This window comes from Callithrix jacchus, chromosome 18 (assembly GCF_049354715.1).
Source record: "Callithrix jacchus isolate 240 chromosome 18, calJac240_pri, whole genome shotgun sequence".
Lineage (NCBI taxonomy): Eukaryota > Metazoa > Chordata > Mammalia > Primates > Cebidae > Callithrix > Callithrix jacchus.
Window position 1 is genome coordinate 17,374,634 of NC_133519.1, and position 24,665 is coordinate 17,399,298.

At 44.0% G+C, this 24,665-nt stretch overlaps 1 protein-coding gene across 28 annotated transcripts in view; it reads right to left on the minus strand.

Annotated features, from left to right (window-relative positions):
* Nucleotides 1-24,665, minus strand: part of ARHGEF11 (Rho guanine nucleotide exchange factor 11) — a 110,997-nt gene that overhangs the window by 41,406 nt on the left and 44,926 nt on the right. For 11 of the 28 annotated variants that reach the window (XM_078356021.1, XM_035279788.3, XM_035279787.3 and 8 more), the window contains exons 2-9: nucleotides 11,805-11,837; nucleotides 10,612-10,626; nucleotides 10,190-10,281; nucleotides 7,818-7,916; nucleotides 4,172-4,221; nucleotides 3,271-3,328; nucleotides 2,219-2,397; nucleotides 993-1,064 (exon numbers count right to left, since the gene is read on the minus strand). In XM_078356021.1, coding sequence (XP_078212147.1) covers nucleotides 993-1,064; nucleotides 2,219-2,397; nucleotides 3,271-3,328; nucleotides 4,172-4,221; nucleotides 7,818-7,916; nucleotides 10,190-10,281; nucleotides 10,612-10,626; nucleotides 11,805-11,837 — 598 coding nt within the window. Of the gene's footprint in view, nucleotides 1-992; nucleotides 1,065-2,218; nucleotides 2,398-3,270; nucleotides 3,329-4,171; nucleotides 4,222-7,817; nucleotides 7,917-10,189; nucleotides 10,282-10,611; nucleotides 10,627-11,804; nucleotides 11,838-24,665 lie in introns of those variants that run through there. The other 17 variants (XM_035279786.3, XM_078356032.1, XM_078356031.1 and 14 more) reach the window with 4 other exon arrangements.

Sequence of the window (24,665 nt, forward strand, 5' to 3'; positions counted from 1 at the left end):
TATTATCCACTCTGTGAAGCCCTTCCCCATATTTCCCGTTATTAATTAACTGTGCTCTCCTTTGGTCTCTTATTGTAAGCTCTTTGTTCCTCCCACTCTCCCTCCTACTGTAATTTGAATTTCCTCCATTAGATTTTTAAACATGTTGAGGGGAAGAACCAGAATCTTTTTCATTTCTACAGAGCCTAGAAAATAAAACAATTTTTTTTTGAGACAGAGTCTCACTCTGTTGCCAGGGTGGACTGCAGTGGCGCAATCCGGCTCCCTAAAACCTCCTCCTGGGTTCAAGTGATTCTCCTGCCTCAGCCTCCCAAGTAGCTGGGCTTATAGGTGTGCGCCATCATGATCAACTAATTTTTGTATTTTTAGTAGGTATGGGGTTTAACCATGTTGGCCAGGATGGTCTTGATCTCTTGATCTGACGATTCGCCCACCTCAGCCTCCTAAAGTGCTGGGATTACAGGTGTGAGCCAACCATGTTGTTGGCCTGGCCAGCCATGTTTTGTATATGGCGGCACTTACACGTATGGCTGTAATAGGAATCTGGATATTCTACTCCAGCAAACTAATCTACTTACTGTTCTCTGTACACATCACTGCTAGGCCTGAAAACTCTCTTCATCCTTCACCCAAGTGCTCCCCACCTCTATCAGGTTGGCCCAGGACTCACCTGCCCCTTCCTTTCTTCTCTCTTTCCCTTCCTTTCCTTAGAAATCTCCCAGATAAACTCCAATGACTTTTTTTTCGGTCTACATATTCACTATCCTAACCTATTATACATGGAGAATCCTATTCATTCTACTGGTGAAGTTCTGCTTTAACAAATTCTACTGGCTAATGATAATTCTTTAGTGGTCCAGAAGTTTCACTTTTTGAGGTTTTACTGTGATGGGATATTGCCTGTAAATGAAGTTGTGCACACTGGCAGGCTGCTCTGAGAAAGTATTATTTCACTCAGGCAATGGCCAGTCTACCCTTGGCAGTGACCTTACCTGTAATTCTTTTTCTTCCTGCCTCAGCATATTCCTGAGGATCTGGGTGGCATGTTTTTGAACTTCGGGATCCTAGAGATGGAAAATATGGCAGTATAAGAGTTAGGGACGAACTCAATAGCTTAACTCTCTTATATCTGCTGATTCTTGGGAAAGGAAAGCTATGAGAGTAGAGCCTGAATCATAAGTATGTTTTATTCAGTACCTTGCTGGAATGCAGTAAACACAGATCTTATTTTGAGTTTATTCCTGAACTTCTAGAAACTTTGGCTGTAATCACTTTCGGCATCAAGTTGCTCCCTAAAGTCTCCCAAGACTTGGAGGTTTAGTCTTCATTCCAACTGAAAAATCCTGTTCCCTATACCTGTCTGCATCTTGTCCTCTTTTAACTCTTCACATAGGTGTTCCTTCCTTGCTTCTAGAGCTCCCTTTCTACTTTTTTGTTTTGTTTTTTCTTTGAGATGGGGTCTCCCTCTGTCACCCAGGCTAGAGTGCAGTGGCACAATCACAGCTCACTGCAACCTCTGCCTTCTGGCTCAAACAACCCTCCAACCTCAGCCTCCTGAGTACCTGGGACCGCAGGTTCCTGCCACCATGCCTGGCTAATTTTTTGTATTTTTGGTAGACACAGGGTTTTGCTGTGTTGCCCAGGCTGGTCTCAAACTCCTGAGCTCAAGTGATCCTCCCACCTCGACCTCCCAAAGTACTGGGATTACAGGCGTGAGCCACCGCACTGGCCTCTACTTATTTTTGTCCTCTTCTAATCCCTCCCTCTACTGAGTGGGCTCTGTACTTTGCACCTTGAAGCAGGCTTTTCTCTAGGAAGCCTTTCCCCTACACCTTGACTTTATACCAGACTCTGGTGAACACTGGCTGGCAATGGTCTTGAACAGATGCATTCTGTCCCTGCCGGAAGTGTGCACTCTCTTTCCGAAGAGGAGTACTTTTGGAGAGCGCCCTTAGAGTCTTCCACACACTTAGGAAACACACAATGTTGCTGTGTGATAAAAGCATATATGCATTTGCACAGAAGGAGGACACTGAGGCAGGGAACAACTGTTACTGTGCAGCGCTTGTTTGTGTCCAACTCTTTCAATAGTCTTCCATATGTCTTTTGGCTTGCTCTGCTTACCACAGCCCCAATGGATTTAACCTGCTTTCCTCCCCAATGCGGAGCTCTTCAATAGGACATGAGGGTGAGGAAAGAGAACAAGAAGGATCATTACCTGCAGAGGTCTGGGTCCTGTGATGCGTTGTGGAGGTGGTAGAGGTGGAGGAGGTGGCGGTGGGGGGATCGCTGGGGTGACTCGGGGAGCTCCTGCTGGGAATGGGTCCTGCTGAAGCCCAGGGATGCCCACGGATGAAGGTGAAGAGCCCAGGAGGGTGAGTGCGACATAGGCGCCAGCTAGAGGGAGATAGAGACTTGCTCCAGGAGTGCTGTTCTGGAGAGACAGTCCAGGTATGGTGGCGGGGGTTGGGGGGGGTTGGGGGGGCTGTTCTCCTTTGTCCTGTCATTAAGTTTATAATTCTGTAGATTAGGTTCTCCTCACTTTTAATGCCCTACCAGTTCTTTAATCCCTGCCTTCATGCCCTGCATGGACCCAAGTACCACTTCCTGCCCTTCCTTCATGCAGAGACCTCAACTAGAACTCCACTCATAAATATCTGGGATCACACGCCACGGGCTGCCTCAGCAGCCCCTTGTTTCCCCCTTTATCTCACTAAAGTAAGTAGCCAGTGTCACACTCTGAGCATACTGCCCACATGGTACAGACCAGGCACTCAGATTCTAGCCCTCTGCCCTCCCTAAACTTCCCACATTCTTAAATTCTTTCTTCAACATTTGTTCCTTCTATTTGAATATTTGTACAGACTCAAATTGTTGAGCCTTCCTGGCTACAAACAGATTATTGTTGCTTTTCCCTGCCAAATAGAAAACAAGTGAGTATGAATGTCCATGAATGGGAGAGGGAATTGAAAGGTATTTGAGGGAGACCTGCGCTCAGTAGGATATGGTCTAAACAAGAGTGGCAAAGATCGGTGTGGGTAAACATAAAGATATCTCATGACAGCCTAGTAGTGTCTCCACTTGAAATAATAGGGAATTGTGGCCATTCAAGTGGATCACTCCATGTTAAGATTAAAGATGCGACTTCAGCTGCCTCACACATCTACAAAGGAAACCTCCTGGGATGGTAGGTCCACCCTTTCCTCCCTCCTTTCCTCCCTCTCAGCCCATCTGCTCCCCTACTTTAGCTGTCACCTCTCTCCAACTCACATTTGATCAGCTTTACCACTTCCAGGTGTGAGCTATTGGTCACCATGGTGCCGTTGACCTGTTGGAGGGACAAACAATATTGAGTAATGGTGATGAACAGCTAGAGCATCCTTCTGTAAGTTCAAAACACCACTTCTTCAGGAAGCCATTTTCCAATGCTCTTTAGCGTCCTCTGGTCACTCGTTTACTCAGGTCACAGCATGAATTTGTTCTGTTCATATCTGCTATTTGTTCTGTCTCTCCAGCTAGCCTGCACGTTTTCAGGGATAAGACCTGTGTCTTCATTCCTTAATTTGTTCATTCATTCACTTATTTTTGGTCTACACTTTTTCCAACCATTTGTCTCACACACATGTGAATGTCCACTGCCCCAGTGTGCTTCCTCCTTACAGAGGACTAAGAAGTCTCTGCATCTGAAATTTCCTTAATGCTTCCCCAGTATGTTGCCCAGGCTGGTTTTGAACACCATTCTGTCGAAGAAAGGCCTGAACAACCAGGGCAGGTTATAGTAGTTCAGAATGGGCAAGGACCCCAGGTTGGCATTATATGGAGGAAAGAATATCAACCTGAGAATCAAAGTCTTGGGTCCTTCCATGAGTTACTACCCCTCCCTCTTAATCTTATTTTGGTCAGTTATGAAATGAGAATAATAAAACTTGTTCTAAAAGCTTGGTTGCTTTAGAGTCAAGAAGGTCCTAAAATACGGAGCACAGCTATCTTCCTCCTTGCTCTCTCTCTCACACTGTACCACACCGTGCTCCCTTGCATGGACCACTCCTAACTCAGTGGCTGCCTGGCAGTTGGTATCAAGATGAAAGTGTGCAGGATGGGGCAAGGCCAGGAGTGCCCTGCACATCTGCCTCCACTGCTGGGAGTGGGAGTGCATGTTGGGGTCACTCACTTTGATGATCCGGTCGCCCTCCTTCACACCGGCCTTCATGGCTGCACCTCCTGTAAGGAGAAGGCCTTGTCAGCAGAGCCCAACAACCTCTCCCAGAGGCCACTGAAGCTACACCAAGGTCCCTGTCAGATCACCTCTCCTCTGAAATTTCCTCCTATTTCTCTGTGTTAAGTACCTCAAATGCTGGGTGCACTTCCTATTCTACTTTAGAGACACAACTTCTTTTAAGCTAGAGTGAACTAACTATATAAGGTCCCATCTCCTGCTCTTCCTTCCACCTAGATAAGATGCTAGACTTCTGATAGCCAGGCCAAGGCAGGAGGCCGGCAGGGCCAGGCTCTGGGAAGAGCATGTGTGCTTCATTCTAATGTATCTGGATATGTTCCAAGGTCAAATATGAGTTATTTTTTATTATCCAGGGGGAAAAATGAGTTTACTGTATGAAACATAATTGCTAAAATAATTATTAAGAGAAATATGGAGAAAAGGCTTAAAACAAGAGTTTCCTAAGTCCTGAGAGGTTTTGTAAAATATTCTGGGGGTTCACATCATTAAAGATGATAATAACTTTTCTTTTAAAAAAACCTTTCTAAAGCCATTTACAGTTTTTCCCTTCCTTTTTTTAATAGACAGAGTCTTGCCCTGTAGCCCAAGCTGGAGTGCAGAAGCATGATCTCAGCTCACTGCAGACGTGGTCTTCTCAAGCGATCCTCCCAACTCAACCTCCCAAGTGGCTATGGGACTACAGGTGTGTGCCACCACGCCTGGCTAATTAATTAAAAAAAATTTTTTTTTTGAAGAGATGAGGCTAATTTTTTTTGTAGCCTAGTTAATTAAAAACAATTTTTTTTTGTCACTATGTTGCCCAGGCTGGTCTTGAACTCCTGTGCTCAAGTGATCCTCCTGCCTTGGCTTCCCAAAATGCTGGAATTGTAGGCGTGAGCCTCCATACTCAGCCCAGTCTCCCTTTAAAATAAACCAAATTAAGAGCTTCTGATGGCGACTGACTGAGGTGCTCAAAAGATCATGCTCTTCACTTTTTCAACTTGTCATCTGGCTGGAGGCTACAGTGGTTTTGATCACTATATATATATATATATTTTTTTTTTTTTTTTACACTGTCTCACTGTCACCAAGGCTGGAGTGCAGTAGTGTGATTTTTGGCTCACGCAGCCTTGACCTCTTGGGTTCAAGCGATCCTCCCACCTTGGCCTCTGAAGTAGCTGGGACTATAGGCATGTGCCACCACACCTGACTAATTTTGTTTTTATAGAGACAAATATTTTCACCATATTGCCCAGGCTTGTCTTGGATTTCTGAGCTAAAGCAATCCTCTCATCTCGGCCTCCCAAAGTCCTGGGATTACAGGCGTGTGTCACCATGCCCAACCTCACAAGACAGTTTAAAATGGCTTATATTCCTAGTTTAATTTACATCCAGGAAGCGCAAAAAGCATTAAAGCCAAAACAAGTTAATGAGAAGCATAAAAATTACATATTGCACATTTGCCCCAACGTGATCATTAAATCTGTAAGTTGCATTCCTCTGATCAAAACAAAACTCCCACAAAGCCCATCTAAACGTGTCTACTCTGAAAAGAAAAATATAGTGATGACTACATTCCAATTTGGCTTTTCAATCCTGGGACTCAAGACTACCCTCATCTAAAGTGTGCTATTTATGGAAGAATACTTGCAAATGGCTTGAAATTCCTGCTTATACATTCATTTAGAAACTAATGTTAAAGAGAACAGAGCTGTCTTGCCTGAATGTATGAAACATGTGAGGGGACTTCTAATAACTTAGTGATAAAAAAAACGAAACAAAACTAAACTCTTCCGAGTAAAGGAACTTGAGTAGAAGTTCTCAGACTTCAGCAAGCATGAGAATCTGTGCAGGAATTTTTAAAAAGTGTATTTCATGGACCTCTTGCCAGAAAGCAATTCAGTGCTTCCAAGGTCAGCTCCAAGAAAAAGGATTTCAATCATCTTGGGCGTAGGTGATTCTGATTCAGGCAGAACACAGATTATATTTTCAGAAACAGTGAATTAAAGAAACCTAATATATATCTGGAAAAGATAACTACTGCTTTGTTATTCTTGTGACTTCAATGCCAATCCAAATGAATGAAGTCTCTTCTACTCTCCTCCCCAACACACACATGCATACATGCATGCATGCACACACACTCACACAAACATAGTCTCTAAAACTCATATTCTCCTTGTAAGCCATCTTTTCCTTCTTTCCTCTCTGGGTCTGACTCTGCTCAGCCTAAGAGAAGGAAGAAGGTAAAGGAGAGCTGAACCTACACTTCACTAAAGGGGATCCCATATTTTCTGTACAAGATAGGCTGCAGAGGAAAAGTAAGAGGTATTGGCAGTTCTACTAACTCTGTCTCACCCCAGTCCAGGAACCCTGAGAAATAAGAAAAGCAAAGAATAAAACTATCTTTTTAGAGCGTCACCTCAGGATATGCAAAACAAATCTCCCATTGATATAAGTTCACTCCCAAACATAAGAAGCTATGCTTATTTATATCCTTATATGATCCACATATCTCACTTTGGTCACAAATTTGAAATTCTCTTTTCACCTTTCCTATGAACATAGCCCAAATCTTCCTCCAGAATCAATGCAAGTGTATTTTCCCTCCTCCTCTGCACCATCCCTAACGGGAAATCTACTCCCAATCCTTTCCTTGTGCTCTCGTCTAAGCCAAGCCTAGGATGCTCCCTGGCACCAGCCCAGTGCTACTTACTGCACTGAAGTTCACTCCTGTTAGGGACACTTCTTTACCCTTTAGGGAATCTTCCACACCCACCGTCTTTCTGACTATCCTCCTCAGCCTGGACCACTAACAATGGTTCCACTAGCTGGCACATGCTAGAGTTTTGACTGTTTTCACCCCTTCTATACACAAGTGGTAACTGGATGGATTTGGCTATGATGCCCACTCACTCTTTACTCCCTTCCCACAAATTCCTATTCTGCTGATTTGCTTTTCATTTCCATCTTTCAAACTACTTCGAAAATCCTTTTTTTAAAAAGAGGGCTTCCCAAACGATCACAAGGAAAATGACTACACCTCAAATCACAAACTACTCAAACTTCCAAACACCATTTCCCCCAACCGACATCATGTCCAGCATATATCATTCATCTGTTGGTAATTTATTATTTAATGTTAATTATATCAGCAAATGTGCTCTGTAATCATTTGGACTATTGTGCCTGTCTCAGGTTATAAACCTCTGTTGAAAGTGAACATCTGTGCACTTAGCCAGGTAGTATGGAGGTAAATATGAAGAAAGGGTGCCTTGGATTCTGCCACAGAATCTTGTGACCCAGTATGAGGACCTCCCTTGGATGGCAATCAGACATCTGCCTGATGATGACCTGACAGCTACTTTGCTGGTTTTTCACTTCCCAACCAGGAAAGCAAGCATGAGGTGCAATCTCTAGAAATTCTGCCTGGGGCTTTGCATTGAAGAGGCTTCCCCAGGCACCCATGGAGAGCCAGTTCTAGAGTAATTCATTTGTGCCCCACAGGAAAGCACAAGTTCTCCAAGTAGAGTGGCACTGTCACATACACGGTGGCTTTGCAAGAACTGTCCACTGTGGGCAGGACGAATGCAGCACTCACCAGGCCGCACAGACTGCACCAAAACAATTCGATCCCCACTGACTGTGAAGCCGAAGCCATGCTGGTCCTTTTGGATAATGACACAGCGTTGAACAAGACCTAGAAGGTGGAGAGAAAGGTTGAGTACACAGTGTCATTGGAAAGTTAGTGTACATATGCCAAGACCAACCGAGGGAAGCCCCAGTACGTTTCTTCTTCAAGAAGCCTTTTCACACTAACTTACTTCCCCAGACTATTCCTGTCTGAACACTACCGCATGCCTCCCTTGGTGGTTGGCAAAACCTGTATACTTTGTATTCCAAATAAGAAACTACCTGTAGAAACTAGGTAGACATGCCTACCTATAGAAACTACCTGTAGACATGCCTCCCTCGGTGGTTGGCAAAACCTGTATACTTTGCACTCCAAATAAGAAACTACCCTTCTCTGAGGTGCTAAAATGCTTGTCTCTCATGTACATGTCTGTGCCTTTTGGTGTGCCTGGGTGAGACTGGTCAAAGAAGGGGCAGGGCCAAGTTTAGCCATCCTCCTGAAGACTAATATTACCAGTTAGGAGCCTCCCAGGATTGAAGCCCAAGGGAGCCTAGAAGTTACATGTCAAGTGACATCCAATGAATGCAGCAAGTAGTACAGCAATGCTTGACTCTTCTTAGAGAGCTGGATAACTCATGCAAGGTGACTTAGGAGTGGTCTCCTGGCAAATCCAGGGAAGGATATACGACAAAAAAAAAAAAGGATACATGTCATGTAGGCTCATAAAGATATTCTGGGGGTTCACATCATTAAAGATGATCACTTTTATTTCTTTAAAAAAAACTTAAAAGCCATTTAGACTTTCTCCCTTCCTTTTTTTTAATAGAGTCTTGCCTTGTAGCCTAAGCTGAAGTGGACAGGTGTGATCTCAGCTCACTGCAGACTCGGTCTTCTGGGCTCAAGTAATCCTCCCAACTCAACCTCCCAAGTAGCTATGGGACTACGGATGCATGCCACCTCACCTGGCTAATTAAAAAAATTTTTTTTTTTTTTTGTAGAGATGAATTCTAACTATGTTGAGACCACAGGTGCCTGCCACCATGCCTAGCTAATTTTTTCTATTTTTGGTAGAGACAGGGTTTTGCCATGTTGCCCAGGCTGGTCTCAAACTCCTGAGCATAAGTGACCCTACTTTGGCCTCCCAAAGTGCTGGGACTACAGGTGCAAGCCACCGCACTGGCCTCTACTTGTTTTTGTCCTCTTCTGATCCCTCCCTCTACTGAGCGGGCTCTGTATTTCACACTTCGAAGCAGGCTTTTTCTTTAGGAAGCCTTTCCTCTACTCCTTGACTTGTACTCTTTTTTTTTTTTTTTTTAAATACAGAATTATTAAAAAAAAAAAAAGAAACAGAGGCTCTGACTATCAAATGTCTCCATTCCTGTGAGTGTACAGTAGACACTGTGCATATGTTTGGTATGTGTGATTGTATCCTGTACTGATTAAAGTGTGGGTTCTAGAGTTAAATCAGAACTGGTTTCAAGTCTTGATTTTGTCCCCAGTAAGCTTGTAAACTTGGACGTATTTCTTAACCTCTGTGCCTCAGCTTCCTCATTTGCAAAATACAGATAATAAAACCTAGCTTCTACTGTTGATATATGGAGGGAATTTATATAAAACCCATTAATACAATACCTAGTATATACCATGTGCTTAACATAAAAACTAAGTTGCTTTACATTTGGAGTATACTGATCTGTTTGTATGAGTGTATACCTCTGTCTTCATGTGCTGTTTTTTTTCTGAGACAGAGTCTTGCTCTGTCGCCAAGCTGGAGTGCAGTGGCGTGATCTCGGCTCACTGCAACCTCTGCTCCTGGGTTCAAGCAATTCTCCTGCCTCAGCCTCCTGAGTAGCCTGGCTAAGTTTTGTGTTTTTAGTAGAGACAGGGTTTTACCATGTTGGCTAGGCTGGTCTCCTGACCTCAAGTGATCTGCCTGCCTCGGCCTCCCAAAGTGCTGGGATTATAGGTGTGAGCCACCATTACTGGCCATGTGATTTTTTTTTTTTTTTAAAGAGATGGAGTATCACTATGTTGCCCAATCTGGAGTACAGTGGCTATTCATAGGCATGATCACACTACTGATCGGCATAGGTGTTTTGACCTGCTCCATTTCTGACCTGGGCCAGTTCACCTCTCCTTAGGCAACCTCGTAGTCCCTGTTCCCGGAAGGTCATCATACTGATGCAGAACTTAGTACAGATACCTGACTGGCATAGCACACTACAGTCCAGAGTTCTTGGGCTCAAGTGATCCTTCCATCAGCCTCCCGAGTAGCTGGGAAGATAGGCATGTGCCACCATGCCTGGCTGTGTCTGTATGTTAATGCCCAAGGAGGTTACCTGTTGTCTCAGAGGCATCCGAGGGCTGGCGATGGTGGGAAGGGGACCTGCGCTCAGGTGCAGAATCTCCCAGGGAAGACAGGCTACTTAACCTGGAGAAGGAGTAAGAAAAGCACGTCAATGAGCTGGGCAGGGAGGGACCATCCTTGTAGTAGATGGAGGCTCTGTCGAAAGGGGCCCTGAGTCTTGGATAATGAGAGACCCACCCACTCACCCACCCTGTAACCCAATCTGGCAGGACATAAGCCATGTGTACATCACTGGCAACACCACCTATCTGGCATCCTGGGCTGGCAAGGCAAGCATGATCTCTTTAATACCCAGCAAGGTGTGAAGGGAAATAACCCTTCCTGGAGTCAAGCGACAAAGAGAGAATAGCAAGAAGGGGATGTGCACATGTATACAAGCTTGTTGGGTCTTACCAGGCTGCAATGGGGCTGATGGAACAGAACGGAGCAGCAGAGAAAATGAATGCAAGAAAAAGACAGGAAAAAACCAAACAGCCAGTTAGTGTTAGGCGATGATTTACAAAGGAAGAGGAGACTGGAGGGAAGGACGAGGTGGGTCAAACACGTAGAGGCCTGCATGAGCGCAGCAGGGGCTGCAATGGCGGCAGCAGAGACAAGCTCCCCATTCAGCTTCATCTCTTTGTCCCTCAAAGTCCCACCTCTCCGTAACAGTGATCTCCAGGAGGGTAAATGGGCATGAGTACAAGCCCGCTGGGTAACTGGCAACTTGCACACTTTCTAGAAAAGAGGGTAGAGCAATGGCCCAAGCCTCTGAAAATTCCATTTACCCTTTGGGTATCATGGGGGAACAGGAATCTGGTCCGTTTGGTGGTAGCATTCCAGCCCCATATTCAGCTCTGTTGCCTCAGCCACCCTGAAGCACCTTGCTTAGAAACTATGAAAGACCCCAAACCTCCAAATGGTACAGATCACCAAAGGTTTCTCTGCTTGATCTCCTTTAACTGGGACCCTCCCAGGAATAGAAGAAAGTTCAGTAATTGCTGTGGCACTCCTTTTTGGAAAAGTGTACAAGTTGCAAGTGCCTGAATCAACAGTTGCTGCCCCTCAGAAAGGGGCAATTCCTATCCTACCTAGAGCAAATGACTAAGTAGAAGGCTACTCGTGGAAGCACCGTGTGTGATGACAAAACACTGGAAATAATCTAAGTGTTCACAATGAGTGACTAGTTAAATAAATTACAGTAATGCAATGACACAGAACTTAGTCATAAAAAAGAATGAAGAGGCTCTTTATACACAATAGAGAATGATCTCCATGATATGTTACTGAGTGAAATAAACAAAATATAGAATTTTTTTTGACAGTTAAAAAAAGTGAGTAAAAGGGAGAATAAAATTATGTGTTTAATATATGTTTAAATATTTATTTACATATGCAAAAATATCTAAAATATCTCTGGAAAAATACAAAGGAAACATGTAACATGATAGTCTCTAAGGAGAGAAAGTGGGTGGCTAGGGCACAGGAACGGAACTGCAGGCTTTTGTGATATTCTTTGGTACTTTTTAAGTTTGGAACCATGAGAGGATACAAGTAACTTATAAAGGAGGGGGTCTTTGTCCCTCCGACAGTGGCACCCCTCTTACCTGGACAGGTGAGACTGCTTTTTACTGGCTGATCTTTGGATCAGAGAGAGAAGGACATCAAGGAGGGAGAGAGCGTGGGGCCCAGGAGAGAGCGATGCAGGAGAGGAGGAAGAAAGAGAAAAACAAAACACTACATAAACCAGACAAGACACTAGAGATGGTTGGTTCAAATGAAAAACCACAACAGAGCCAAGTGTGACCCAGGGGAGGCACCTGGCACAACACAGCCACGAGCTTACCAACAGGCAAATTTACCCACGTCATTTTGCCACTGAAAACCTTTTAGAAACTCCCCGTGAACTCAGGGAACAGTCATCTGTCTTCAGCTAGGCCATTTGCCACAGCATCTAATGAAGGATAATGCCTGAGGCCCGCAGACGCACCCTTTGATGTTTTCCACAGCTGCCAATATCTATCCTTCCTGCAGCTCGAATACCCAACTGAAAATGCTGTACAGGCAAAGCTGGAAGGTCTGTGAAAGCAGAGAGGGTCTTGCTGGGTATCCCCAGTGCCTGACGCAGTAGGGGCTCACACCTAATCTTGGTCCCTGCTCTTGACTGTCCTCCTTTCACTTGCTATGGTTTCTGGCTCTGTCTCCGCCTATGCTGTTCCTTCTTCCCACGTGTTCTGCCTGCTTTATTCCCTGTGACAGCACAGAGTTATCCATGCTGGGCTTGAACTCCTCCTCCTTCAGACCTAAAGAGAAAGCCCACCTCAGGCCTCCTTGTCTCGTGAAGACACCCCACCAGGAAGCTGGCTTCCTATGCCCATACTGAAGTCTAGAAGGTGCATTTGAACCTGATAACCTACTTCAGTTTGCATTTGAGCTGGGGCATGAGCAGTTTCACATAATCAAAGGCTAATGAAGCAAAGGTCCACGTCCGTGCTGCCAACAACTGTTAGGAGTCCATGTCCCTGCTGTCAACAACTGACAAAGACCATTTCAGCAGTCATCAACGTCTCTCTAAAATAAAATCACAGGCTAGGGCAGGTATGTGGGGGACAAGGAGATGGCAACATAAGTATACTTGCAACAGATGCAAAAAAAAATTTTTTTTTTTCTGAGACCTTAAAGGAGAGAAAACTACCATTGAACGGAAGGAGAAAGAACTGCCTACGGAAGTCAGGCCTGGTGGATAGAATCAATGGACAGACTGTTGTGTCAGCTGGGTTTTGAGTCTAAGCACGTGTTTGGAAGGAAGACCTCGAAAGGTTAAAAATCTGCGAAGCAAGGAAAGGAGAGAGGAAGGTAGTTTGGCCTGAAATGGAGGCTGTCATAATTTAATGGCAGGCCCTCCCTTTTCCTGATGACATTCTCATCCAAATTTGGCAGCAGAGCTCAGATTCCACTTAGCCTAAACCTGGGGGTATGGAGGTGGTCGTGGAGAGTGGAGAATTTCCCCCCAAATTTGCACTCTCTAAATGGTACTACTGAGACAGACTTTCTGACCCAACTTCTCAGTTATCCCCTACTGCCAGACAAAGAAACCTGTAGGTTCTTTATCATCTTTTCCCAGGGCTGCTCCTTTCTTTACATAATCATTGACACTCATCCCCTGAAGCCACATGTCTAGTGCCTCATGCCTGGATTACTGAAAAAAACCTCTTTTCCACTTTCCAGTCCATCCAGCACTCCACCATCATAGACTAACTTACCCAAAAACCACTCCCTCAGGCCCTCTCATCAAGAACTTGTGATTTCTCTCCTTCTTATCCACACAATCAGATGTGCCTGCAATAGCCTGGTATTAAGGGACTTAATCCTGTGGACCCAAATGTCTTTTCAGATTCACCTCTTATTACTTGCCTACCACCTACCTCTCTCTATCGAATCCTAAGCGATGCTGTGCTCATTCCCACCTGACTTGATGGTTACCATCCCTTCTCGTCTCTGTCCATCTCCTATTACTTTTTCAAGGTCCTGATGAAATCACTTTGACTCCATGAAGCAATCCCTGACCACCGCAGCCCACGTTTCATTTACCCCAACATTTTATTTTATTTTGAAAAATGTCAAACTACTTTAACATTGAAGCAGCAGCATGGTGAATGTCTATATACCCTTCATCCAGATTCAGCAACTAACATTTGTCGCATCTGCTTTATCTATGTTTACACATTTTTTCATTTGAAAGTTGCAGACATCATGACACTTCACCCCGAATTTGGCCTAAATCCCCTAAGAGTGTTGAAATTCTTCTATATAACCACAATGCCCTCAGCACACTCAATGAGTTGGAGACAGTATTATCTAATACATAGTACACATGCAGATTTTCCCAATTGTCTTATTAAGTTCTTTATAGCTATTCCCCAATTACCTCAATTCAGGAGCCAATTAATGATCTCAAATTATAGTTATGTCATGTCTCTTTTGGATTAATTTAATCTCGGCCCTCTCGGCTTTTCTTGGTCTTGTCTCTCATGACACTGAAGTTCTGCAGAGTCTAGGTGAGTTATCCTGTTGAATGGCCTACCATCTGGATGCATCTGCTCCTCCTCAGGGTTAGATTCAGGCTAAACATTTTTAAGAGACTATTATATAAGTGATGTTGGATGGCTTGTCCCATTTTGGTGATGGAAGGTTTGATTACTTAGGTAAAGTGGTACTCCTGAGATTTTTTTCAATGGTAAAAATCTCTTTTCTTATTTGAATTCATGAGAAATCTCTGGGATATTTTGAGATTGCATAAATACTGTTTTCCAACAACCTCTCATCCAATAGTTTTACTCTTCATAGATGATTCTTGCCTAAAGTGCTTATTGCATTAATGCCTGCAAAATGGCAATTTGCTAATTCTATCATTCCTTCTACACATATTAGCCAATAAGCTTTTGTAAAGAATGTCATCATCCCTTTTCTGGAGTATTGCTATGAATTCACAGAACTTCCCCCTCTCCCAAGTAATACATTATAGTCTATTATCCTTTTTTAAAATAAAAAATGTTTAAAATGTTTCCATTTGACCAGTGGGAGCTTCCGAAAGCCAGCTCCTGTGTCCTTTTAACATATCACCATCTGTCTTTGATCACGTCCTTGCTTTCTGGCACAAAAAGATGCTCCATGCTCACCTTGTACTTCCCCTATGCCAGACCTGGAATCAAACATTTCTCCAAGGAGCTCTGTTACTGTTAGCAGGAAATGCATTTGCAAACAAGATCTGGCTGCTAGGTACTCATTGCTGCTGAGCTGTCCCTCCTTCCAGGACCTATTAATGGATAGAGCTAGAAAAATTTATTAAAAAAAATTTTTTTTTTTTTTTGAGACGGAATTTTGCTCGTTACCCAGGCTGGAGTGCAATGGTGCGATCTTGGCTGACCGCAACCTCCGTCTCCTGGGTTCAGGCAATTCTCCTGCCTCAGCCTCCTGAGTAGCTGGGATTACAGGCACGCGCCACCATGCCCAGCTAATTTTTTGTATTTTTAGTAGAGATGGAGTTTCACCATGTTGACCAGGATGGTCTCAATCTCTTGACCTCGTGATCCACCTGTCTCGGCCTCCCAAAGTGCTGGGATTACAGGCTTGAGCCACCGCACCTGGCCTTATTATAAATTTTTGAGTTCACACTGGTATCTCCAATTTGAACTCAACACAACAGGGTTCTTCATCTTCCCCATTCCACATTTTATCTTCCTTTTCTCATACTGAGAACCCCATTCCTAAACAATACCAATATATTTACTCATTGCTCTGTTCAATATGCAGAAAAGATAGTTCCTGGAGTTACTACAGCAATATCATCAGTAACAACAAACCTATGAAGTTCAAGGTTTTCTTGCCATTCTTTTTGTCCTTAGACTATATCCCAGTACCATCAGTACTGTGTGTGAACATTTCTGGGTTAATCCGTTGGGTTTTTTGTTTGTTTAGTTTTTTGAGACAGGGTTTCACTCTGTCGCCCAGGCTGAAGTGCAGTGGCACGATTACAGCTCACTGCAACCTCTGCCTCCTGGGTTCAAGTGATCCTCCCGCCTTAGCCTCCCAAGTATCTGGAAATTACAGGCACACAGTACCATGCCTTGCGAATTTTTCTATTGTTTTTTGTGCAGAGATGAGGTTTTGCCATATTTCCCGGGCTGGTCTTGAACTCCTGGGCTCAAGTGATCCAATTGCCTTGACCTCCCAAAGCACTGAGATTACAGGTGTGAACCACTGTGCTTGGTCTTAATCTGTTTTTATGTTATCAGTTTGAGATATATTTAGGCTTCTTTTTATATTTGTGCTGAATTTTAGGGTTTGCCTTTTTTCAGGCTTATTTAATTTCATTTTTTGAATAAACATTTACATGGCCGAAAAATCAAAATGAAATTCTAAAAGTATATTCAGAAGTGTACCTATTCTTTCTCCCCCTCCCCAATAACATTTTTATTTGTTTTTGGTTTCCTTTCTGTGTTTCTTCTTGTGAAACTAAATAAACACCTATACATATTATTTTCCTTTCTTCTTTACACAACAGATAACATCCTCCCCTTTGCATTTTGTTTTTTTTCATTTACAGTATCTATAGAGTAACTCGAAGGGCTCTTCCTTTTCTTTCCCATGCAGCCAGCATTGGCGCACATGTTCTCCCTCCTCCACTGCTCCCTCTGGCCTGGTACATCAGTCCTGCCTCTCTGCTGGAGGGCAGAGGTTGCAATGTGGACTTTCTGGTATGCCTGAGTGCAGCACAAGGCACAGAGCAGATCCTCTCTACGCATCCACACGCTCCTCACCCCAGCCTACAGGGTGGGCGGCAAAGCAAGGAGATGCTTGGTGACCTTCCAGAGAGCCCACGTATCCGTTTTGTTGGCCTGTGGTGTGTCTCTGTGTGTGAATCTGTATATATATATTTCAAAAGTTAGTTGCTAAACAATAAAATACAGATTTCTGACTTCTCTTAAAATGTCAGCCAGAAGTTCTGGCATCCTTGAGCTTATGGTCTCACATAGTGACAATCAGCTGAAACTGGGTGGTGGCAGCCCTCTCCAGACGGGATGTCTTACCCTTCCCATTCACCACTGCCCACAGCTTCACTCAGACCCCTACAAAGTACATGAGTTTGAACTCAGGGTGGCCAAACAGGACTGGCTTCTGGAGTTTAAAGAAACAAAGAGCAGCAAACAATACTGTGTCCTTTCCATCTGTCAATGGGAGGTTGCTGGGCTTAGCCTTACTCCTAACCCATCACAAACGTGTAAATAAGGACAAGGCCTAGAACATCCACGTTCTGTGGTAATAATGATAAAGTTCTTACTACCTACCAGGTACTGTGCTAAGTACTTGATCTAATCTTATCTAATTCAATCCTCACAAAAGCCTGGTGAAACCTTAGTACATCCCCATTTTCCAATGCATGAACAGAGAGGTTAAGTAAATGAAGTTAATATGTGCATAAAGTTGGTGTGACTTTGAGGTCTGTACCCCTAAACAAAAAGTTATATGACCTGTATATACCACAGGTAGATTTGCCTGGTCTTTATTTTCTCTTTTACACACATACACATATAAGACATATACACATATATACATCACATGTGTGCACACACATATACATTTATGACATGATTAAATATAATACACATATGCTATAAATGTATATAATTATATAATATACATACATATGATAGATGGATAGAGAAAGATAAAAAAGCACACTATATACAGGCTGAGTTAGGTCTTCCTGAGTCTGGGGCAAAGTAATATTCCTGGGCCCTTCCCTAAAGATGAGAGCAGTAAACCAGGAAAGAGCCACCCTACCAGGACCTTAGCTCCAGATAAAGTCCACACTTACTGAACTCTGACCTGGTCTTACTGGTTGGTTTCCCCTATCGCCCAGGGTGGAGTTTTAAGCAGGTTCCTGGCACCCTAACTTTCTAAGGATTCCGCCTCCAGGTAGAATTTCGCCTCTGGTCTGAGGCTGGAAACACACCCTCCTGGGCCTGTACGTCCCTACAGTAAGGGCTGTGAGGAAAGAGGCCTGTCTGCAGAGAATCTCTGCTGATCTATAAGCATCAGTTGCCTCATCTCTTAAACTAGAGGATAGACAAATGGTCACTGGAAGTGTACCAGAAAAGGTTCACACCTGAGTTGGATCACTCCCTAGCTATCCAGTAGCATATGAATCACGTGAGGCCCCACCCTTAGGGATCCAATTCAGCAGGTCTCTGGTATGGACTTAAAACAAGTCCCTTAATTTCTGAGTCTATCATCAGTCTATTGTCTTTCTTATCTGTAAAACGAACACATATTGGTGTCAGCTGTTAGTCTGTCTTCTCTTTTAGACTTTAAACCCCTGAGAACAGGAACCATGTCTTATTCATCCTCGTATCACCAGGTGAGTTCCAGCACAGTGCTTGGTGCAGTCAGTGTCACTCCAAAAATGTTAGCTGAAGGACCACACATGTCCTTTCTTTCTTCCAGGGCTGATACGAGGGCAAAAAAGATAGTATTTGTTAAGTGCCTGAAACTATATAGCCCTCTGCAAATGGTTTCACTGTGCTTTTTTACTGTTTTTTTTTTTTTTTTTTTTTTTTTCCCCCAGCTCTACAGTGGGTGACCTATGCTTGAAAAATGTCAGGGGTGAGGGGAACAGAACTAGAATGAGTGAGTGAAAAATACCCCCAGGGTGTTCAAATTCTAGATAGGGCAGGGCCAATAAACCTCACCTTTCTACTTTCATGAAGGTGTTAGACAAGAAGGGATTTTAGGATTTGTTTGACTATCAGAGCAGACAACTTGGCAGAAAGATGTGTGTGGAGAAGGGAGGCAGAGAACTGGTATGTTGAGAAGGCTGGTTAGCTTGGTTCAACACTGAAAACTCAGCACACAGGCCATGTGGTATGGTTTTTAAAGCACAGCTGTGGGAGTCAAAATACTGCCGTAAGCTCAGGCTCAGCCCTTTCTTGGCTATGCAGTCTTAGGCAAGTCATCCAACCTCTCTAAGCCTTAGTTTCCCAATAAAAAATGTGGATAGTACTACCTTTCTCAAAGGGTAATTGGGAGGACCAAATCACCTTCACTTACACCTCAGAGCTGAAACAGTTAAACTGCAATCAATCTCCCCAGACCTTCTGATCAAATGTTTCCTCCTCAGGAAACACTGCCAGGCACTTGCTCATCCCAGAAATCTGAGCATTATCTTTGACATCTCTGCAAATCCAATCAATCGACAAGTCCTACTGATACAACCCCCTAGCATTTCTGGAATCCACCTACTTCTCCCCGTCTCTGCCACCACATTCATTTAAGACACCAACATTTCTCACCTAGAAGAACTGGCCTCCCCACATCTATTCTTACACATGGAGTGATCTTTTAAAGAGGGAAATTAGAGGATATGCCCCCTTCCATGGTTTCCAACTGTCCTTGTATGAAGTTCCAAATCCTGCACCTGACTAGCAGGTCTTTAGTGAGGTCTCATGCCTATCCTCAAGCCACGTATCTGGTCAATATCCCTCTTGCTCACTGTATTTCAACCTCAGGAGCCTTCTCTCCCACCTTGGCCTGGGGAACCCATACTCATTCCTCAGGGTTCAGCTTAAGGGTCTCTTCCTCGGAGAAGCCTTCTCTGACACTTCCTGGGTTGGACCTCTCTAAAATTCCCCTTTGTAGTATGCCTAACTCAATAGTAACTACATTATTGTTTGGGTGCCTTTTTTCTATTTATTTATTTTTGAGATAGGGTCTCACTCTATCTCACTCTGTTGCCAGGCCAGAGTGCAATGGTACAATCATGGCTCACTGCAGCCTTGACTTCCTGGGTTCGAGCTCAAGCAATCCTCCCACCTAAGCTCCCTGAGTAGCTGCCCCGCTCTTTTTTTTTTTTAAATAGAGATGAGCTCTCACTATCTTGTCCAGGCTGGTTTCGAACTCCTGGGCACAAGTGATCCTCCCGTCTTGGCCTCCCAAAGTGTTGGGATTACAGGCATGAGCCACTGTGAGGCCTCTCTGGGTGCTTTTTTAAATGCCTGCTTTTCCCATTTAATGATAAACTTCATGTATCTTGTTCTCTAGAGCACAGAACAGCTTCAAAACACAGTATATAGTAGATATTCAATAAATACATGTTAGAAGATGAAATCAGATATGGGTAACAGATCTTTAGACATCAGAATATCATAAGCTTATACTTATTACAGCGGTTGAGAGAAACATTTTTGAGTGACCTCCACAATGCATATAAATTAGGATTACATTAATAATTTCACAGTTTTAACAAAGACTAATAAAGTAGGAGGGTGTTAGCCTCTTCATGGACTTAAGTGGGGAGTACCGCTAGCTACCCTGAAAAACCTGTTTAAGCTCCTAAATTCTTCAGTGCCCCAGATTTCTAGAATTGAATTCTACACATAAGACAGTGAAGCACCAACTAAATAAGAAAATGCATGGTAAAGTGTGTTGGTAGTTACAAAGCGGATTTGGGGAGGGAATAGCCAAACAAGAAATCAGAGAGGAGGCGAATTTTAACCAGAGCCTTGGAAGAAGTGGGGGATTCTCACAGGCAGCTATGCTGTGGAAGGACATTCTAGGGGAGGAAGCAGCAGAAGTAGAGACATAGAGGGAGGCAGAGAGAGGACATAGGGACTCTCGGTAGGCTGTCAGCGCACTATGGGAGAAAAGGGGACAGATCTCACAACAGGAAGCATTAACAAGAGATAAAATTAAAAAGACATGGGTCTCTATCCTGGTTGAGCTTAGGAATCTCTCTCTCTCTCTCTTTTTTTTTTTTTAAGACAAGGTCTTGCTCTGTCACTCAGGCTGGAGTGCAGTGGTGTGACCATAGCTCACTGCAACCTCCACTTCCTGGTCTTGTGATCCTTCTCTCTCAGCCTCCCAAGTAGCTGGGATTATAGGTCTGCACCACCCTATCTGGCTAGTTAAAAATTTTTTTTGTAGCGACGGAGAGGGGGTTCTCCCTTTGTTGCCAAGGCTGGTCTTGAACCCCTAGGCTCAAGCAATCCTCCCACCTCAGCCTCTCAAAATGCTGGGATTACAAGTGTGAGCCACCATGCCCAGCCAGAAATCTCTCTTAAATTCTCTGAGCCTTATAATTCACCTGCCCCGCCCTGCCTATCTCACACAGCTTCTGTGAGAATTAAGCGAGACAAAGTATGTCAAAAGGCTCTGCAAATACTAATGTAACATATCATTGCTAGCGAGTACAACAGAGGGAAGAGACAAGTTATGGAGGGCCTTAAATGCTATCTAAGGATTATGGATATGATTCTTTACAGATGCGGGAGTTGTTGAAGGCTCTCTAGAAGAAGTAATAGGATCAGGTTTAGCCTTTAAAAAGATAAGTCTGACTGCAGTGACTAGAGTGGCCTGGAAGAGCTGGAGGCCCAGAGACCAGCTGCGGCAGAGCAGACATGCACCTGAAAGGCAGCAATGCCATGGAATGCACTAGAAAATGCAGGTGAGGGATAGACTAGAGAGAGTGGGTTACTAGGAGCAGACACTGGTAGTAGTACCCTCAAGCCCTGTACTGTCTAACAGGAGCCCCAAGTCACATGTGGCTAAGAGCACCAGAAATGTGGCTGGTTCAAATTGAAATGCACTGTATAAAATGCACACCAGATTTAAAGTTTTAGTTAAAAAATGTAAAATATCTCAATAACTTTTTATATTAAAATACGAGTATGTTGAATATATTGAGTTAAATGAAATATATCATTAAAATTAATTTCACCTGTTTCTTTTTACTAGTTTTTAGTATGGCTGCTAGAAAATCTTAAATTACACGTGGTTTACGTTTTCATTCTACTGGACAGCACTGGTCTGGCCTCTTTTGGCCACAGCTGCACCACACTTCCGCCTTCTCTCCAATGATGAGGACTCCTTGCCCTTCAGAACAGTCAAAAACAAAAAACTAGAAACCTGCCCAGAGTCACCCCTCCAATAACTCCCGTCTCCCACAGCAACTGGTATATATTTCTGCCAAAGCACCTCCCACACTGTTGACCTCTCTCCTTGTTCACTGGATTGTGAGTTCCTAGAGTGCAGAGGCACACCAAGCTCATCTGTCTCCCAGGGAGGAAGCCAAGCCCAGCTCTGAGGGCACCATCTTCATCCCTTAGTAGAGAACAATCCGGCATGCCCTAGGCTGTGCATCCTTTTCTTCACTCAGAACCCAATACCCCGTCAGCCCCACAGGCTCTATCAGCATGGGTACTGGCACGATCTCACACCTGACTCATCTAATTTGTCACATATTTCTCAGAAAAAGCTCAATGTCTAAGCTGTGCCCAGGAATTTACCCTGATATTGAGTGTGGTGAAGTGTGGAGTTAGAACAGGTCTGCGTCTTGGCTCTGCCTCTAGCCATCTATGTGACTAAGAGCAAACTATTTTCTGTGAACCTCAGTTTTCTCATCTACAAAAACTGGAATACTAGCTTCCTATCCTAACAGGCTGTTGTAAGAATTGCTGTAATGGAAGTACAGTAACTAGCATAATGCCTGGCACACTGCAGTACTTTAAAAGTGGGTGCTCTTCTTGCTGTAAGACCCTAAGTCAGACATAATTAGTAAGCTACTGTCAAAGCAAGCACATCCTGTCTCAAGCAACACAAAACCAACAAGTGTTAAGTTATCTAATATAGATGCAACCACCTTACAGATCTCCTAGATGACCTACTGTCGACTATTATGTTTAGCCCGTATTTATGTGCTTTTGTCACAGTGTCCTTCATCAAACTTACCTTCAGTGAAAAGAACAGTATCTCAGGACATCAAGAGGAAGCCAGGAAACCTAGGTATTGGTGCTGATTCTGCCATTTACTAGCTGTGCAACTCCAGACAATACAAAGCAACTTTCAGGAAGATCCAAGATCTGGCGGGTAGAAGCAGGAGTTGGGGGTGGAGAGCAAAGCCACAGGAAGGGAAACCCTGGAGGCTGCCCCAGCAGGAGGGAGGGGGCAGGCCCTTCTAACAAGTGGGCAGGACTGACAGCAGACAGCCTAGACATCTGAGTTCTGGACCCACTCTGCCCTTATCTTTTTATATATCCTTGAAAAGGGAGAAGAAAATTACATATAATAAGCATGTGTTACAGGCATTCATTTAATTCTGACAACCTGGTGAGATAACAGTGTTATTTTCCTTTGCAGATAAGGAAAATGAGGTTCAGATAAGTTACACAAGTCACCCCAGGCCATACAGCTATTAAATGGTAGAGCCAGGACACATGTTCAACTGTGCCTGATACCAAAATCCCAGCTTCCTCTCTCTGCGCCTTGGCCCTATCATCCCCATGACCAGTGAGCTGAGCGAGGTCATCTGACGTCCTTTCTTGTTCTACCACTGCTTGATTCTTTGTCCCTCACAACTCTTCTTCAGTTTATCAGGTCTTTGCACCCAGGCAGAACTGCATTCATAGCCTGGAAGGGAAAGGTCCTCTCTAAAGAATAAAGGGCGGGCAGGCCATGGCCAAATTCATTTCAACTAGAAAAGAAACAACCATGATCTAGAAGCAATTCTGTGTCTGCATTGGTGATATCCACAAGATGGCTAGGTATAGTTTCATTTGAGTTTCCTGGTTTTCAGCAAAGGGCAAAGGAGACCAGAAGAACCTAGAACCTACAAGATCAAGAACAGGGATCTGTCACAGGGACTCGCCAGCATTCAAAGCAAAGGCCTCCATTTATGGAATGAGGTTTCCTCCCTGCCACATCATGGCCACTATGTGGCACTGGGCAAGCCACACTAGCTTTCAGTCTCGGCTTTCCTAACGGTAAGATGGGAAGACCAAGCCTTGTACTTTTTGCGGGGCACTGTGATAATTACATTATTTGTCATCCTAAAACCACTCTACAAGCTTTTTTTTTTTGAGACAAAGTCTCATGCTGTCACATAGGCTGGGAGTGCAATGGTGCGATCTCAGCGATCTCAGCTTACTGCAACCTCCGCCTCCCAGGTTCAAGTGATTCTCAACGCCTCAGCCTCCCGAGTAGCAGGAGTTATAGTATGCACTACCATGCCCAGCTAGTTTTTGTACTTTTAGTAACGATGGGGTTTTGCCATGTTGGCCAGGCTGGTCTTAAACTCCTGACTTCAAGTGAGCCACCTACCTCAGTCTCCCAAAGTGCTGGATAGCTGTGAGCCACTATGCCCAACCCTACAGGTATATCTTGTTTTACCTAATATTTTCCTGAAAAGGTAAGTAAATATGTTCTGAAGTAAATCATTCTGAAAGTGATAATACCTTAAATATTAATTATCAAAAGACTGGGTTTTCTTCAAAGAAGGCATGCCTTACTTTATACCTTGTATAAACAGAGTTGCTACTTGAGTCGATTTTTGATTATTGGCACAAATAAAGGACCAAAAATTAAACAGGTACCCAGGACAATGGCCAATATAAAAAGTCTTCATACTGCTTTTTAAAATGTGTCATTTGGGCCAGGCGCAGTGGCTCACACCTCTGATCCCAGCACTTTGGGAGGCTCAGGCGGGTGGATCACGGCAGGTGGATCACCTGAGGTCAGGAGTTCGAGACCAGCCTGGCCAATATGATGAAACCCTGTCTCTACTAAAAATACAATAAATTGGCCAGACGTGGTGGCATAGGTCTGTAATCCCAGCTACTCGGGAGGCTGAGGCAAGATAATCGTTTGAACCTGGGAGGTGGAGGTTTCAGTGAGCCAAGATTGTGACTCTGCACTCTAGTTTGGGCAATGGGAGCAAAATTCCATTTCCCCCGCTCCCCCACTAAAAAAGAATCATTTGGCTCAGAAGATTCATCTTTCTAATGTACTTTCTTAAGGTCGATTTTAAATTAGTTCCCTTTCCCTGAGTTCACAGCAAAATTGATAGGAAAGTACTAGGTGGCAGAAGAAAGTCAGTGTTCAACTTTAAAGCCACTGAGGTTAAACCATCAAATGGG